At 38.5% G+C, this 18,291-nt stretch overlaps 2 protein-coding genes across 2 annotated transcripts; both read left to right on the top strand.

The window, feature by feature from the left end:
* Nucleotides 1-839: 839 nt before the first annotated feature.
* On the top strand, nucleotides 840-8,495 carry LOC308037752 (transthyretin; the record flags this gene model as incomplete). Its single annotated transcript, XM_080339749.1, has 4 exons — nucleotides 840-908; nucleotides 1,704-1,843; nucleotides 6,298-6,433; nucleotides 8,388-8,495. The coding sequence occupies 4 exons, from the start codon at nucleotides 840-842 to the stop codon at nucleotides 8,493-8,495; spliced, it is 453 nt and encodes a 150-aa protein (XP_080195875.1).
* Nucleotides 8,496-10,715: 2,220 nt separating this feature from the next.
* On the top strand, nucleotides 10,716-17,390 carry LOC308037067 (transthyretin-like; the record flags this gene model as incomplete). The annotated part of the gene is made up of 4 exons (XM_080338545.1): nucleotides 10,716-10,784; nucleotides 12,518-12,648; nucleotides 14,889-15,024; nucleotides 16,793-17,390. 4 exons carry the CDS (start codon nucleotides 10,716-10,718, stop codon nucleotides 16,898-16,900), a joined length of 444 nt encoding a protein of 147 aa, XP_080194671.1. The 3' UTR covers nucleotides 16,901-17,390.
* Between the last annotated feature and the right edge of the window lie 901 nt (nucleotides 17,391-18,291).

Raw genomic sequence — 18,291 nt, 5'->3', positions numbered from 1 at the left:
GAGCATAACAAATAACTTTTCCAACATAATAAGAGTTTGGCAACTAGGACATTAGCTAAATGCTAACATAAACTACCAGTCTATGCTAGTTGCCTTGGCTCCTTCTGGGGTACATGGAGCAAGACAGGCCTCATTTCACTTTTCTGAGACCTCTGTCTTCCCAAGGGGACAGGTATCTCCAGGTGTCTTCCCAGTGACTAAGAAGAAATGTCAATGTCTACTTAAAGACTAGGCAAGATGAATCCTCAGGAACTTCTGGTGAGAGGCAGATGATGTCTAGTAGGGGAACTGCTTGGGAATGTTTCCCAGCATGGACCATTAGCATTGCTTGAGACAGGTGATGCACAAGCTCCATCACCCATATACCAAGTCTGCATCTACATGTGGGAACTGGTCTTCAGAAAGCACTGAATACATTGAGAAGAAACATGGACCAGGCACAGAGAAAGCATTGGGGCATTATCATGTGTAACCCGAGGGCAAGGTAACGAAGATCTCCTAGAACTGGTTGGATTTCTGGGCAAAAAAAGGTCATTTGCATTATTTCGTGGAGGGCTTTCTATGAGTCTAATCTCCCCAGGCAAGGGTCATGTTTGTGTGCGTTACTTATTCTCTTTGCTCTAGTGATCCTGTGGTCCTTCCATTGACTGTAATGGCAGTGCTATTCATTGACTGACTTTAGGATTGGACTGTTTACTAAGCAAATAATCAGAATCAGCAGATTTTGAGTCATATGGGTACCCAGTAAGCAGCCTTTTTTTTTGTCGGATTGGCTATAAAAATCCCAAATCCCCTCAGCTCATAGCTGCTGGCACCAAGGCTCACTAACAGCAAGCAGAATGGCCTTTCACTCTGTGCTCTTTGTTTTCTTAGCTGGACTGGTACTTTTCTCTGAAGCTGCACCACTGGTGAGTCTCTTTTTATTCAAACTCAATCATGACAAGAATGATAATCTAGATTTTCTAGATGACTAGCATCCTCCTCACCCACGAAATTCTTTAACCATTATGCTTTTCTGGAGTGATATTTTACTACCATTTTTTAAGTAGTTTCTTCAGAATTCTTAAAACTTTTTTTATTTTTTCTACTTACACATCTATTTTAAGATATTATGAAAGGGCAATGGATCTAAGACATGTGACCTTTTATTTCTGTCTGTTTCTCTCAGTTCATTACTCACATCCCCTGTATTCAATGTAGAGGTAGCTCAATCTTCTTCACCAAACAAGAGCTTCTCTAGAGCACTAAAAAAATGTTTTCAAAGTATGACTAGGGTTTCCTTGTAGTAAAATGAATCTTAAGAAACTATTATTTCAGCCCTAGGAATGTCACAGGTATTTCTTCATCAGTTTCCTATGCTAACATAGGCTGCCTGCACTTTCAATAATTTACTATTTTATTACTTTTGACCTAATTAAGAAAGGTATACTTAATAAGATTTTACCACGGCCATATGCAATTCTAAATATTTATCAACCAATCTCTATGAGTGTGCATGTGTGCAATAAAGTTATCAGCATGAACCTCTAATAGACTCTGCTTTAAGAAACAGATGTTTGGAAACTAGAGTTGAATACTGTTTGTCAAAGAACTTGTTTTTAAGTCAACATTAATTCTGCAATAAGAATCCAACTTTTGTTTGAAAGAAAGTTTTTGCTGAGCTGGTGAACAGCTCCTACACAACCTCTCCTGCTTTCCCCAAGGTCACCCATGGCTCTGTTGATTCCAAATGCCCTCTCATGGTGAAAGTGCTGGATGCAGTCAGAGGAAGTCCTGCCGCTAACGTGGCTGTTAAAGTCTTTAAAAAGGCTGCAGATGGAAGCTGGCAGGACTTTGCTACTGGGTAAGTTATGTGGTCTTACGGAGCCATTTTCAAGGTACCTCAGGCAAACAATTGAGAAATAAAAGGAACAGAGCTCTGATCATAAAAGCAATATGTTCTCTAGCACATGCTACACTATCACTGTTAACAGCACCTGAATTGTTGTCTAAAGTGGAATCTATCCATGACTGAAATACATGTCAATTGCAAAAACATGTTGAGATGCTCATCTTGCCTTTGTAAGGGAATAGGTTTAATAATTAATTTTTCTCCTAGCTTCAGTACTATCTTTCCTTTTTATAGAAAGGAAAAAAAATTACCGGAATTTTGTAGGTAATCCAGACTAACCTACTGTCCTCATATGCAATGGATACAGAGCTTTACTTGCAGCAGTCATACAAAATCTTCTCTGTAAGCTTTGTCTGTACACACACAAATAATAAGCACATTAGTCATCTTTTCCTGTGTAAGAAACATGCTGGTTAGAAGAAACTCCTTGACCAGAAAGTTTTAAAGAGCCTCATCATGACACACACAGAAGCACAATCTCAGCATTTTTTGTGGTAATTGCTATAGATCTGCATGTTTTTTTCTAGAATGACATCTTAATACTTACAAAGCATCCTCAGAACATGACTGAGGGATGGGCAATAATACTATTCTCTTCAGTTTGAGGAAAGAGTATAGGTAACAGAGGAATACAGTTTACTAAAATCCAAATAGGCAAGGTATTCAGCATTTAAGTATCATTGTAACAGCTCATTGAATCAGATTTTTAAATATGTCAAGAGAAATCTCTACAAACAGCAGGATATTCAAGCATAAGCATGGACAGGAGCCACCAGAGCATCCAAGTGTCTTTTACTAAGATTTTTATCTCATTAATTAAAAATCCCCAAACAAACAAACAGACAAAAATGAAACAACAAAAAAAAAACAGAGGAGAAGACTAAAAGTAGAGAGATTCTTTTCTTTCTATCTGAAGGGTTTCTTACAAAACCCAGAACACAAAATACTTTTCCGCATTGAAAGGTAGCAAGAAAAGTTAGAAGACTGAAGAAGAAAAAAACACTTCCACTCCCAAATGCTGAATGCTGATTTAGGAACAAATAACTCTCAGAATTGATTGATACACTTTACTAAACAGAGAAGCCCCATGAAAAAGAATTACACGTTGTTTTCAAGGAAAGCGAGGACCAGGATAATGTCTTGCCCTTAGTATTTCTGCCATTATTAGGAAACCCGTATTATTTCAGATGTTTCATCAAGTGTTCTTAAACATGTAGTACAAAATACAGTTCACAGAGGAATAAGATAAATGCAACATCATTGTTAAATTTCCTCACTTTTGGGGCATAATGGTGTTTTCTTGTTCAGTTTGCAACGCTGCTATCAACAAGTCTAAGGAGAAAAATCTCGCAGTTCTTCTTAGCCAAGCTATGCTGATCCTCTATTTTGGTACACCCCTAGAAAATCAAATCACTTCTTAACTATAAGTTGAGAAGATTAACCCTAGGCAGATGAGAAGTATTTTGCTGCGGGAAGGCAGCACAGAAACATAAATCCACAATTTCTGTTGCAAGCAAGGGTTTTGACCTTTCCCTTGACTTGCACCTTAACCAAGGCTGCTTTCAGCAATACCTTTGACTTCAGCTGATGAGACTTCATTTGAACTGAATTTGCACATGTGATTGCAATTTTTTTTTCTCTTGGGAAAACCAGTTTTTTGTGATAAAAAAGATGAAAATCTGAATGAAATCAAGGAATGCAATCTGTAATGACTACTGTCAGGTTAATAATATTTTGAAGTTACAGTATCTAGCAGATGCATTTTGTACAAATATCTATAAAAGTGGGGGTTTTTTACCTTTTGGTTTGTTTGTTTTTACTTTGCTAAAATATTAAGGGAATGAAGCAAATGCACCTGGAAGCCAGTGAATTTAGAGTAATAGTATTTAAAAAGTGGGGAGGAAACTAGCATAGTAACAGCAGACTTTATTAAGAAGCTTATTTCAAAATTAGTCTAGCCAAAAATATGCAAGAAGAGACAATTAGAGCTGGGATGTACTCTGAGGAAGGCTTTGAGGCACAGAGACCTGGGAAGCATATGATCTGAGATTTATATGAGCTCCTCTCATGCCTAGCTTTGACCTTTTTACTTATTATGTTTTTGGAAAATTAGGTCTTATCACATAGTTCATTAATTGCGTTCACCAAATGTAGTTCTCATGTAACCTAGGTTGTAAATCATTAAAAAAAAAAAAAAAATCATGTTCCTGAGCTATTTCTTCAGCAGTGTCCATCTGGGAGCAGGGTTTATCTCAGTGCAGTATGTGCCCCAAGAGTTCATAAATGTCATTGCACAGACAGTACAGATTTAACCTGGTCACAATATACAGCTAAGGTCCAGACAGTGAAAAGGGGGATCAGGATTGCAGTCTAGGCTGGAGCCTTAGTAACTTAACCAGAGGCTTGCAAATTTTTTGCTGGAAAAGCACAGCTTTTTAAACTTAACTATCCATCTTATAGCAGATACTAGCAGTATATATCCTATTGAGAATGAGCAACCATACTATATTTATTCCCACACTCAGACAGAAATATAAGTGCTCTTCAGAAGGAACCACTTGTAGCATTTTGCTGCCAGGGCTGAATGCAGGGCATCCTCTGCCTTCTGCTAATCCCAGACAGGCTCTGAATTGCACACTGTCCTGTTGGTTGTCAGTGCAGCAGTAATGCTGAAGGGCTTGCTCATGAGACTACTTGCTCTGAACTAAAATTTGGAAAGTGCCGTTAGCTCTTGGTAGTGGGCAAGACTCTTCAAGTGAACACTTTTCCAGTTTTCCAGCTGCTCTGCATGGTTAACATCTGGGTCAGCACCCATTACGGAAAGCAACATTCAAGCTGCATCCACACTTCTCTCAAACTAAATCTTGTCTGTTTACCTGAACAAAGATTTTGAGGCAGACACCATTTTTCCCTTTAATTGGTTTGTGCCCAGACTATCCAACTTGTAAGCAGATGTATGTGAATTTTAACTTGCACTCTGAACACTTCAGCAATTCTGTTTTCACAGTTTCAAGAACACTCACCAATTAATTATCCACGCTTTTACCTTTGGCCTTTTATCAAGTCAATATAGGTTAAGCCAGGAAGTACTAATTAAAGCAAAAGAAAACAATGTGTACACTTCACAAACAACCTGTGAGCCATGTTTCAAACAGGGTAGGTTTGGTTTACCCAGAATACAGTTGATTTCATTTCTGCTGGACCAGTGAGACGTCTGTCAGTCTTCAAAGCATTGAGTTGAAGTATAAGAAAACCTGAAAATTAGCATGGGGTTTTCAATTCTGTTACTTCTTAATTTAAGCAAAGGCAAAATTTTGATTCACCACCATTAACCAAAGAGGAAAAATAAGATGAATGAGGCAGCAGCGACAAGGAAATAAAAGCTGCAATATCTCAACTGATTCTGTCTCAGATGAGCAGCGTGTTACCGCTTTCTGACCCCCACCACCACTCTTCCTCCTCAAGCTTTTGTTTTCTGCCTAGACAACCACTCCTTTCCATAAGATGGGCAAGTTCTGCTAGTTCTTCAAGTCAGGGCTTTCTTCATTTTTCCTTCAACTACATCATCTGGTTATGAAGTTCTATAAAGCAAAGAAAAAACAACAACAACAAACACCTGGTAAAAAAAAATTACAAATAAAAGGATGGAAAAAAGATAAATGGGGTTTAGGAGCTAAGTATGTAAACATTCAAACAGCTGTCATACAAAGGTCACTGCTTTTCAAATAAACAGGGTGCAATGCCAGCTATATTGGTTCTTGCTTCTGGACTTCATTTATCCACGTTTTTTTGTTATAAGCTGAGTACACAATCTCTCTGAGCTGGGAATTCCTATTGCTCGTTTATATGGCATCCAGTAGAAGAGGCCCCTGCTCTTCGACCAAGGCATTGTAATTCGAATTAATAAAATATTATGATGTTAAATCGCTGTTACAAGACACTACCACTCAGGGTCACATAAAAACACATAAAACCCTCCAGTATAGGGGTAAAACCTATAGCCGCAGTGATAATAACTAGATAATAAAATAATTTTCCACTAAAATATCTCTTCTCTCTTTAATTATAATTTAAGATTTGGCATCTTGCCTTTCATTATGATAGTCCCTTTCCTAAGCCACTAACATCTGTTGTCAGAGGCAACTTGGCAAAAACTAAACATGATATTAAAAGAGGAGCCTTAACTATAATCCCTGCTGTAGTAAGAGAAATCATGAAAAAAGCCAGCCAGCTTTGATTTGTGATGTAAATGGATAAGTTGGTAGCAAGGGCAGGCTCTGCAATATGGAAACTTACCCTATAGGAGGGAATTATTTGAGGTATCAGAAGCTATTCAATGTAGAATTTAGCTGTGCAGCACCTCTGCTATTTAATATTCCACACTGACTGTTATTTTACTGTTACAGGAAAACCACAGAGTATGGGGAGATCCATGACCTCACAACAGATGAGCAGTTTGTAGAAGGAATATACAGGGTTGAGTTTGACACCAGCTCTTACTGGAAGGGACTTGGCCTTTCCCCGTTCCATGAATATGCAGATGTAAGTATTGGCAAAGATACTTAATAACCTATATATTGTGTAGTGGCATCAGTTGGAAAGAACAAATAGGGATTTGAAAATGCTCATTTTATAGGAAATAAGCTCTTCTTTAATCAGAGGGATTTCCCTCATATCACTCAGCTGAAAATCCACAAATTCTAGTATGACCTGTAATTACAGGATAAAACAATTCTTTCTGATGGGCCCTTTATTTTTAAATGTTGCACAGTACTGAATTATGCAATAGAAAAAGAAGGCATAAAAATATGAAGCAATAACTTTACAAGGAAAAGTAGGTTGTTTCATCAACACCAGAATTTCATAAGCAGGCTGGCAATATAATCATGTCTTGTGTTTCTCTTTGCTCTCAGCCCTATACTGATTCATCATGTGCTCTACCACATTTACATAGCACTTCCAAAAATGTTGTTTAAATTCTTCAGGCTTAAGCTGCTATTAAAGTTGCTCCAAATTAAGTAGTCTAGAATGGCTACAGACTGTGTTGTAGAATTCTTTAAAACACAAGTTTTTTGAGCTCTGTGGAAGACTAAAACGAATGACTGAGGCTTAGGTCTATAAAAGTCTGATGTGTGGCTGGGGTCATCTAGGTCAAATAAACAATCTCACAAAATATTTCCCAACCTTTTGGACGTCTGAAAGCTGCTGGGGGCTATGGAAGAACTTCACCTGAAAAGGTGCTTAAAAGTACCTAGTTAGGACTGTTCCAGCTAGGCGGTTGAAGCGACTTTCCTTTGATGTAATACCCTAGAGGTCAACAAATTAGCCTGGGAAATGGACAGAGTTCAATGACTGTCTGTGTACAAGGTAACTGAAGCAGACAGTCCTCATATCCCAGCAGTTTAGAGTTTGGCAGGACCAGGATGACACCAAGCAGAGCGGTGCAGCTGACATGCCTAAGGGACAAGATGCCATGCAGACAGATCTGGACAAGCTTGAGAAGCGGGCCCATGCAAACCTCCTGAGGTTCAACAAGGCCAAGTGCAAGGTTCTGCACCTGGGTCAGGGCAACCCCCAGTATCAGCACAGGCTGGGAGATGAATGGATTGAGAGCAGCCCTGCAGAGGACTTGGGGGTACCTGTGGATTAAACGCTGGATGTGCCAGCAATGTGTACTCACAGCCCAGAAAATCAAATGAACCCTGGGCTGTCAAAAGAAGAGTGGCCAGCAGGCTGAGGGAGGTGATTCTGCCCCTCTACTCTGTTCTGGTAAGACCCCACCTGGAATACTGCATCCAGTTTTGGAGCCCTCAGTACAGGAAAGACATGGACCTGTTGGAGACGGTCCAGAGGAGGCCACCAAGATGACCAGGGGGATGGAATAGCTCTGCTGTGAGGACAGGCTGAGAGAACTCAGGTTGTTCAGCCTGGAGAAGAAAGCCCAGGGGAGACCTTATTGCATCCTTTCAGTACCTAAAGAGGGCCTATAAGAAAGAAGGGTGGAGACTTTTTAGTAGGGTGTGTTTGATAGGGATAATGGTTTTAAACTAAAAGGGGGTAGATTCAGGCTAGAAGAGGAAGAAATTTTTTATGATGAGGGTGGTGAAACACTGGCACAGGTTGCCCAGAGAGGTGGTAGATGCCCCATCCCTGGAGACATTCCAGGCCAGGCTGGACAGGGCTCTGAGCAACCTGATCTAGTTGAAGATGTCCCTGCTCATTGCAGGGGGGTTGGACTAGATGACCTTTGAAGGTCCCTTACAACCAAAACTATTATATGATTCTTTGTGGACCTGGGTCCAAACCTCACAAATTTCTCAGTCTTCGGTGAGCATCACAAAGTAATAGGGAGTATTACGCTCCAGAAGGGTAAAATCATTGAGTGAACAGAACTGGCAAAGTAGGCTGCAGAGGAAATGGAATGTGCTTGCTAATGCTTAATAAGGTAGCTTTGAATGTACATTGTTCATCTGATCACAAGGTTTCTCTTTTTCAGGTGGTGTTCACCGCTAATGATTCCGGTCACCGCCACTATACCATTGCCGCTCTCCTCAGTCCTTTCTCTTATTCAACCACCGCTGTTGTCACTGTTCCCCAGGAATAAACATGTACTGTCATTACACAAATACCCTCCTCCGCTAGAACTATCATAGGCTTTTAGGAGGAAGGTTTTTCCTACTGCTAATGCATAAGTTTTTGCTACATTAGGGTTTGGATTTTTTTTCCATTTTGTAACTTGGCAAACTTCAGACAAGTAATTAAATGTTACTTCTTTAAAACAGTTTTAATTCTATCAGTGAGTTTTTTTGTGTTCTAAGGTGTGATGGTTTATGTTCAAGTGCAAAAGACATCTGGAAAACATGCATGGCACATGGATGCAAATTAACATTTGGTTTGGGTCTGTTATCTTCCTCCACTACCTTAAAGTCTCACCAAATGCATTTGCTCTAAATAAGGAAGTTATAGAGTTGTGCTACCCTAGAAAATCTGACCAAACACATGCAAAATAAGAAAATAATCCATGCTACTCATAGTTTAGACACAGAAGAGACAGTCCCATATCAACTAGGTCACAGGATAAATAGGAGAAATTCCAAATACCTAGCAGCAGAACAAACAATGCAGAAATACTGTTGAAATATATATATATATAGAGAGAGAGAGAGCTGAAAGAGTTAAAAATCTGTGTAACTTCACTTAAAATTTAAGGCAAACCTCAGCATTTTGTCCTTTCAAGAGGAAAGTTTGATGATGATCAATCTAGGAAGTTCTGAGGCAATTTCAACTAGCACCCTTTTAACAACTTTGATCTTTAACCCAGTTGGCTACTGTATTCAAGGGCATTCCTGTTAAATCTCTAATAAGTTAAGTCTCTAGCCATTCTTAAAGAAAGTCCTAAAACAGAAGCATCATCTTAACAGTCTCTTTTTATATTTAGAAACAGCAAAAGGTAAACTGTAGAGTGACTGTGATTCAAATAATGTTGTTGATAAACTGACAAAAGAGTTTGAGGGCTTTAGCTGTCATTTATGTAGACTGATGGCCTATTATATTTATAATACCCTGGAGGAGAGGAATTGTTGTTTAATAGGATGACAGAAACTACAGAGATTATTACTGAAATCATGCCATTCAGAAAGCAGCAGCGCTCATCTGCAACTGACCTTGGAGTTTATCTCTACACCTGGAGCCTGCTGGAGTAACTGCATACCAAGTGAATTCACAAGTTACAAAAGCTTCCCTTTAACGATTAACTAATTGGTTGCTTTTTATTCCCCCCTGATTTCAGGACACTACCACAGTTACACAACTCTTGTAAGCAGTGCAAATAGTTCCAAAACAGCACCCACCTTAAAGCATGCAGATTTCACGAGATCCTACTATTCCTAAAGCTTGAAAACCAGTGAGTTTTGTTTGCAGTGGGCTACGCCCTCAAAATAGGACAAATATATCCATACAGTCATGGTGTCATTATAAAAATAATCAAACAAAAAAACTGCTCTGCCTGTAGTCATCCACCTGAGGCCAGGATAAACAAGTAGAAGAGTGTAGGTGCATGTGTCTAAGTAAAAAGGAGAAAGACTAAGTTTAATTTCAAGAAGTAACAGTTCCTTAAAATGAAGCACAGACTTCTGGTGGGGAGTGACTTGCCATTGTATAGGGAAGGTCCTGAAACTTGCGCTGAATCTAAGGCACAAGTGATGTGACAGGACTTTGGAACACTGACTGTGCTCCAGGAATAGGTATGTAGGTATCTAGTTATCATGTTGAAAACCATAAGTGACATTTTTCCCAGGTGAGTGCATAAGATAACTAGATAGCCCACACATTATCCACTTACCTTTTATCAGAGGTGGGGCTGAGGCCACCACAGAGAGAAATCTCATAATAGATAAACATGGGCGAGTCAGGCCAAGCTATAACCACAGAGAAATACTCACTGAAACAGAAATTGCTGAATGGACAAGAAATTTGTATTTCTCTCAACTGTACAAGATGATTACAGCCCTATTCCTCAATGAAAAGAGAAAAATGAAACAGAATAGACATTGTTTCCAAGAAAACACATCACTGTAGTTGAGCTAGGCAATATTCACAATATTTCCACAGTCAATGATGAAAAGAATTATTCTTGCAGACAAGGTTCATGTTTGTATGGGTTACTTATTTTCTCATTGTTTACCAAGTAAATAATATGAACCATCATGTTGAAATTCATATGGGTTTTCTGATAAGTAGCCTCAGTTTAGAGGCCTTGATATAAAAGCCAGAGATTCCATCAGTTTCTACTTGCTGACACTGAGACTTCCTAGTGGTAGGCAAAATGTCTTTTCATTCTGTATTTCTTGTTTTCTTAGCTGGCCTGGCATTTTTCTCCGAAGCCGCACCACCGGTAAGTGTCTCAGGATTAAGGTCCTTCATACTGATGTAGTCCCAGCCTTTTTGTTGTTGTTGTTTATATCTTAATTAATGAAAAATAGGATATTCCATTTTATTGCAATTATTTTGATTTTACAGTATGTGTTGACTGTAGTTCTACTGCTCTTTTTTCTGGTCCTTCTTCTCCAGTGACTAGTGAGAGAGCTTTATGGTTAGAGAAGCAGCACTTGTCATTAGGCTCAGCAACTACATGAAAAACAATGTGAGAGAAGAAAGCAAAAAAAAATATATCATATTAACTACACAAAAGCCTTGGGCCTGTTGAAAAGTAACTAACAGCCCCTATAACACAATGAACAAGCTCCTGCTGTGAGGGATTTCATTTGCTGGAGAAATGCATTCTGTAGTCCTCTCCCTTCCTGCTCTACCCACTACAGCTGTTACATGTAAACAAGAAGGGAACTCCATACTCATTGACACAAGCACAGCACTGAGCCAAAGCCAGGATCCCACTTCCAGAGGGCTCATTGACTCCAGCAAAGCCAGCTAGACAGACACTTTAGCCAGAAAATCTCCTAGGACAGACTTGTCTCTCTTTCCTCCCCTACTCATTCCTTCTCTCGAGCTCTAATTTTTGGGAAAAAAGAATACATGACCAGCCTTTGTGAGGAAGCAGACTTCCACTCAGCTCACAGGGTGCAAAAGCCAGGAAAATGGCTGGTGGTACTAGAGCCCCCATTGTCAATGCCTCAAAAGATACACTCACAAGGAGCCTGTGCCCTGCAGAAAGGGAGCCGGAGGAGTCACGGCCTACAGGCAGTATAGATACGTGCCCATACATCCATCTGATATAGGGCAGGGTTCCTGGCCAACGGGGCAGTCAGCACATTACAGACTATGAGAGGGGAAGTAAGAGAGAGTTCTTAGTTTTTAACATCTATATTGTGATCAATTCCACAATGACTAAAAGGACATCAGTGATTGCTATTTTGACATCATCCCTGATTAGCAACATCCACAAAGCACTGTTTTCTCCCTTTTCGTATACAGAATTAGGTAATGGAAGGGCGAAGCCCTGATTCAACTCTGCTATTGCATAGGTAAAGCACAAGGGCCTAACTACTGCTTGTGACCAACATTTTGGGAGTGAAACTACCATCACCTCTTCTTTGAAGGAAGGTTTTCCTCTCCTATCCCTGCATAGCTGCCAGGGGCCGACAAATATGATCCAACATTGTGTTAGGAGAGAGTTCTTGTGTGCTGCTTATGAGGTTTACAGCAGAATTAAGGTAACTCTATGGCAACAAGATACTAGTGGCTCTCACATCCAGAAAATTGTGCTTGAATTGCCACTTCAAAATGCAGAGGAAGTGTCGCCAGGTTTTAAACATTCCTACTACTTCTGATGATTATTTCCTGTTGAGGTTACAATTTAGTTACAGCTTCATGCTGGAGATGATGTGTAGCTAGGCCACAACAAAGAGAAAACAGAGATATGTTCTCACAGACAGCTGCAGTGCCACCTCAGTGCACATGGCTACTCCCTCCAACAATTCCTGACATCTTCCTCCCCTGTTCCACCACACCCAGAAACCTCCAGGCTACATATGTCTGCAGTACACAGTGATCATGTTGAGGAAAACATGGTATATTCTGCAGATCTAAAGAATAAGACTCCTTACTGCTTTATTATGCACCGCCGCTTATCTTTCTTACAATGTAAAAATTCTCTCTTCCTACCTGAAGGGGTCTGCTGACTCTAAGCATCCTCTTTTTATAAAAATTCTGGATTCAGTCCGAGGAAGTCCAGCTTCAAATGTTCCAGTTAAGTTATATAAAGAAGCTGCAGATGGATCTTGGGAGCTGCTAAATTCGAAGTAAGTCATACCAAAATAATGAGTGAAAAAAGGGAAAGGCAATGGGAAGAGGCCAAATAGTAGGAAAAACACTGTCACATTCTCTAACGTGTCTTTTTCACTCAGAGGAAGGGTAACATACTATTGAATTAATTTATTGCAGACTGTCTTTTAACTGTAATACAGTTTCAACTACATAGATGGTTTTAAAATGCTTTATAATTGTGGTGAGCACAAGAAAGTATTTTAAACTAGCCCTTAATTCAATCATCGCTTCTCTTCAATTTCATTACAAAGGATTATATTACTTTTTAGTACTCACCAATGAACTGCTGCATTATTACCAGAACAATCAGGCAGACTCTTCTAGTTTGCCTGAAACTAAGACTTTGGCTATTTTCCTTCTTTCTAAATGGATTTTCATTTCATGCAACAGCACAGCTTTAAAAAGAAAACACGGAACTATTTTTAACATATACCACGTCATAATTGATAGCTGCCTTTGCTTCAAGAAAGAGGAATCAGCCAAAAGGAGAAAATGGGGGATAAAGCCTTCTCACCTCCTCCCCCATAGAGAAGCAATTACATCTAAAAGAAGAAAAAGAATCTCCTAGATATGTAAATGATGTCATGTCTTTTAAAAATATAACTATAGGATTTCAAATGTAGATGATTTTTTTTTCAATTTTAGTATACATTAAGATTTTAAAAACTCAAAAGCATTTTTTGAAGTATAATCTGAAACGAAATTGAAAAACTTCTTATGAGGTACACAGAATTAAATCTCTCCCTCTGTTCCACAAGCAACTTCCCACTTCCACACCTTCTCCCCATGATACTTGCAAAGTGTCACCCTCTTTCCTCTGTTAGTGGTCTATTCTACCTGAAAAAGTGAAATAGGTGCTTACTTATCATCAAATCTGAGCTTAGAGACTCAGAAGATACTTATAAAAATACCTGACTGAACAGCTGGATGTTGACAGAAACGTTAAAAACATACTTAACATGTGAAACAAAGAACAAAGTAACCTTAAGGTATGCAAAAGTCCTGATAATACTAAATTAACCTCTCCAGCCCTGGTAATTTGTAAATAACTGAATGTTACTGAGAGACTCTGAAATAACTGTTCTCAGTTAAAGATGTGTGGTTTTAGCTGAGAAAGCTTATTGGAGAAATGAACAATTAATGATGAATCTATGTCAAAGAAAACAGAGACATTTGAACTGATAACAAGTCTGATAACTGACCACAGAGCATCTTGTAAGACACAAATTATGTTCTATGACTTCAGTTATAAGCTACATTAAAGCACAAATTCTAAGTAATGCACTGGATAATGACATTAAAATCAATTTTTTATTTTTTGCTGCAATTTGAATAAAATATGTTCAGAAAAAGATTCATCAGCTATAACATACAGCAGTTGTTTGTGACTACCAAAGTCAGCTACTATCAGCATTGTTATTTGTGGATAACCTACGCAATCAGAAACCTAGTATTATATAACTTATTTCAAAGAAATAGTCTTCAACCCAGACATGTCTGAGAGACAGCATTCAATATTGGTTCTGGACCTCCAAACTGGTTGGTGTTCAAAGGTCTCTAGCTTCATGCCAGTACTATGGCCTTGGACAGCCCTGATAGCATCTTCAAATCAAACAAAACCATCTGTTTGTGGAGGGTGAAAAAACAACTGATTGATATAGACAACAGGGAATTCCATAAGGCTACACTGTTGGCTGACCTACAGCCAGTTCAAACAGTAAATCTCATATTTCAGCCATCTGTAAAAAATATTCATATTGATAAAACAACTCAATGTATTTCAAGAAGAAAACAATGGGGAAAAAAAAAAAAAAAATCAAGAGTTAACCCTACTTACTACCTGCAGAATAAGTGCATCATAGAGCTTCCACTTTGCTTACAGCAGTTAAGTTCTCCCTCTGAGTGAGTTCATTTAATTAACTCCAAGAGTCTGCCAAGAGTCTACAAACAAGCCCAGCTTTTGGCTCAGCCCTAAACCACGCAGAGCAGTGACATAGCAGGCAGCCGTCTGCTGTGGCGATTGTGGAAACAGCAAACACCAAAATAAGCTCCGAAGCATCCATAGTACAGATGGACATAAGCTATTCCAAATCAATAGAAGTATTCATCATATTACTTAAGTCACACAACATCACTCAAGTTCAGTTGCTAAGAACTGCATTTTTCTCAGGCTTTTAAACAATATATAAAAGTGCATTCTCCTGCCATCACACAGGCAAACCAATGACAATGGAGAGCTCCACGAGCTCACAACTAAAGAACAATTTGCAACAGGGATATACAAGATTGAGCTTGACACAGCCTCTTACTGGAAGACACTGGGCTTGAATCCCTTCCATCACCATGCTGATGTGAGTATTCATTTTCTCCTCTACTTCAGTTGCAAAGAATAAAGATATTTTATATGCCCAGGCTTCAATTACTAATTGCACATGTTGAACTTTCTTTTCACTTTAAAACATTTTCAAATTAACACTTTAAATGCACAATCTCAAAGCTTCGTAACAACATACTCATGAGATAATCTAGTTACTATCTTCCCCATAACTCTCAATAAGCTCTTAGATGCATTACTTATGAGGAGGCTTTCTGTCCTTCTAGCTCTACTTAAGCCTGTGAATCTTTCTGTGATTATTTCTAGACACCTGAGGGAGAACAGGCAGAGTACTCTATTAAGTCTCCTAGAAAATGGATTTTTCTGCTTTTGGATCCAGTATTTGTATGGTTGAAGTCAAAGCTTATAATTTAGATCTTTTAATATCATGGAAGTATGAAGTGCATTCTGGATGCTCGGATCCTCAGTTTACAAGAGGAAAAAGCAACACAAACAGGCGTTTTTAGTTTGCATGGGATAGATAAACTCTTTAGATGGTGGCCCTAACCTGGTATTGAGGCCATCTCCAGGTTTGGGACTCTGTGGGGGCTGCCCCTTTCCCCACCACAGCATCATCCCTTTCACAAGACCTTTCAGCAGCAGCAGCCCAGTGTTGTTAGTTGCTTGCTAGACTGTGACAGATCAGTGGCACCACCAGCTGTACAGTTCGCAAATGCTGCTCAAACAGCCATTCCTCACCTCCTTTGAAAAAACATGTAAACATCTGGGTTAAATTTTGTTTCTGCCTCCCTGAAATGGAAACATTCTAGAAAGTAATGAAGGTTAATGCTGGATAGTCTTGCCTTCAGTGATAACTGAAATAAGAGTTACAGTGAAAGATTTACAGTGCAAAAGCAAACTGGTTATACATCAACACAATATTTAAGTCTAAATCCAAGACTAGAATTTAATCCAGGCTGCAAGAACCTCCTTTCTTAAAAGAAGCCTCAGTAGGGATCATGTTTTGCTCAGTTCACTAGTTGTTTCATATGCACCTTTTAAATTAAGGTTGAAAGGAGCACAAGCTACACATCACAGAAAGTTAAACTGTGTCTGTTTTAAAAGTTGACACCCATCATCTCACAATACAAAATAATCTACTCTGTAGAGGGAGAAATCAAAGGACAGGACATGAGCCGATCAGGGACACGTTAAAACTGCTGTTGTAAATGATTCATACATAAGGCTATTATCACATTGTGGTCAAAGGACTAACACAATCCTTCTCTATCTACGAAATATGTAAGCAGGATTAAAGAAAATAATTGCTTCATATTTTGACCTGACGGTATTTACTGTAGCACTATGTTATGCTTAATTCTGTTCCTCAAAGTTCAGGACTTCATAAAAGCATGAAAAATATTCAAATACTTGAAAGAATGCTTGCCCTTTTTTTTTTTTTTTTTAATAAAGACAGTCAATGGGGTTCAATGTAGGTCTTCAACAGGGAAAAAAAAAATCTTGTTTCCTTTAATGGGTACCAACAAGGAAACACCCCTTTGGATAATAAATATATTTAATAAAAGTTTAAATAATGTAAGTGACATGTATGCTTTTAACAAAGGATATTTCACCTGTGGGAAAAAAAAAACCACAACTGTGTGAGGCAGGCAATCACAGATTACATTGGTCAAATCACCACAAGAGACGATATTTCCATTAGATGAAATGATCACAGCGGTTCCATCCAGGCTCATATCCAGAGATCATTTCTCATTTGTCTTCTATGCTTTTTCTTTTTCCAGGTGGTGTTCACAGCTAATGATGTTGGTTACCGACATTACTCCATTGCTGTTCTCCTCAGTCCCTTTTCTTACTCAATCACAGCAGTAGTTAGTGAGCCAGTGGAATAGAAGCTGACATAAAGCATGAAAATTTAGATATGTAAATTAAAATTTCCACAAGTGAGAACTTAGTTTTCGGCCATATCAACAGCTTTAGATTTCATATGAAATCACTAACAGTAACAGTCATTTATCCACTTCGTTAACTTCAGGAAGAATGTGTGTTGACTTTGTTTTCAAATACTCTCCTGAATAAAAGTATTCTGCATGTCCACATTCTGTAAGTATTGCTCTTCTGAATAAAAGTTTAGGTTTGAAAAAACTCATTACATTTAAAAAAAAAAAATGCATTGAAGCTCTATCACTGGTATTCTGAGAATAAACCGAAGTCTTCCATGAAGTTAACAAACTATATTCCTTCCTGCAAAGGAAATGAGCCAAGCACATCTGAATGGTGTCTCATGAAAAGCAAGCACACAGGAAACAAAGTCTACCACCTACCACCATCTCTACCTTACTACTGAAGCCCACAATATCTGAAGTCACATCGGACAACCACCCAGGGTCCCACATAACCATGAGAGAAACTCACCTCTCAATTCTGATTTGTAAGATATAGAAGCAAAACAAGCTTAAAAGTGACAGAAAGGTAGAACAGCATTTAAGGATGCTACACATATTTAAAAAGCATTTTTTCCTGCTTTCTGATATAACTGGTAACACTTTCAAGGGGAGTCCATACCCAGTGTTGCAGAAAAGTATATCCATCAAACATACTTGAAAAAGTTTATTCATGTTTCTTCATAAAATCCTGCAAATACCTTTGTCCTCAGTTGAAGTGCTCCAAAAAATTACTTGTACACCTCTAACCATCAGACACTTTTGTAATGGCTATACGATACAAAGAAAAATAAGAAGGATAACTAACAATTCCTGAGAAAAGCAGCTCCCTATTTAAAGCCAGAAGAAATATGGAAGAATACTTTTATTTCCCATTCTTGCAATCCATATATTTGGGGAAGATTATTCCTATGTATACACATAAAGAGGAGCCATTGGGAGATTCAACAGAATAGCAACCCTATCTTGGAAAATTACACAAAAATGTTGAGTCATTTAGCATAATAAAACCAAAAGCTGAAAGCATACAAATACCAACAAAGGAAAAACAATTTGTTAGCCTAAGACTTGATCCCATCACAGCCTAACCTGATGTATTTGCTGGCCAGGTTTCCCTTCCTTTTGTTGTTACTTTGGGATACCAAGCACTACAAAAATGAGCACTTTGTCTATGTACAAAACACAATGAAGATATATTCTCCACAGAACCCCAGAATAAACAAACCAACACAATCTTTAGAACATTATATTTCATAAAAGACAATGATAAAAAAGTACAAACATTTTCATGAACAACAAAAAAAAACAAAACTATGATAGTACACAGGAAATTCCCAGCA

The sequence above is a fragment of the Nesoenas mayeri genome, assembly GCF_963082525.1.
Source record: "Nesoenas mayeri genome assembly, chromosome: 2".
Taxonomy (NCBI): domain Eukaryota; kingdom Metazoa; phylum Chordata; class Aves; order Columbiformes; family Columbidae; genus Nesoenas; species Nesoenas mayeri.
Note: the sequence above shows the minus strand (reverse complement) of the source record. Positions and strands in the feature narration are given on the sequence as shown.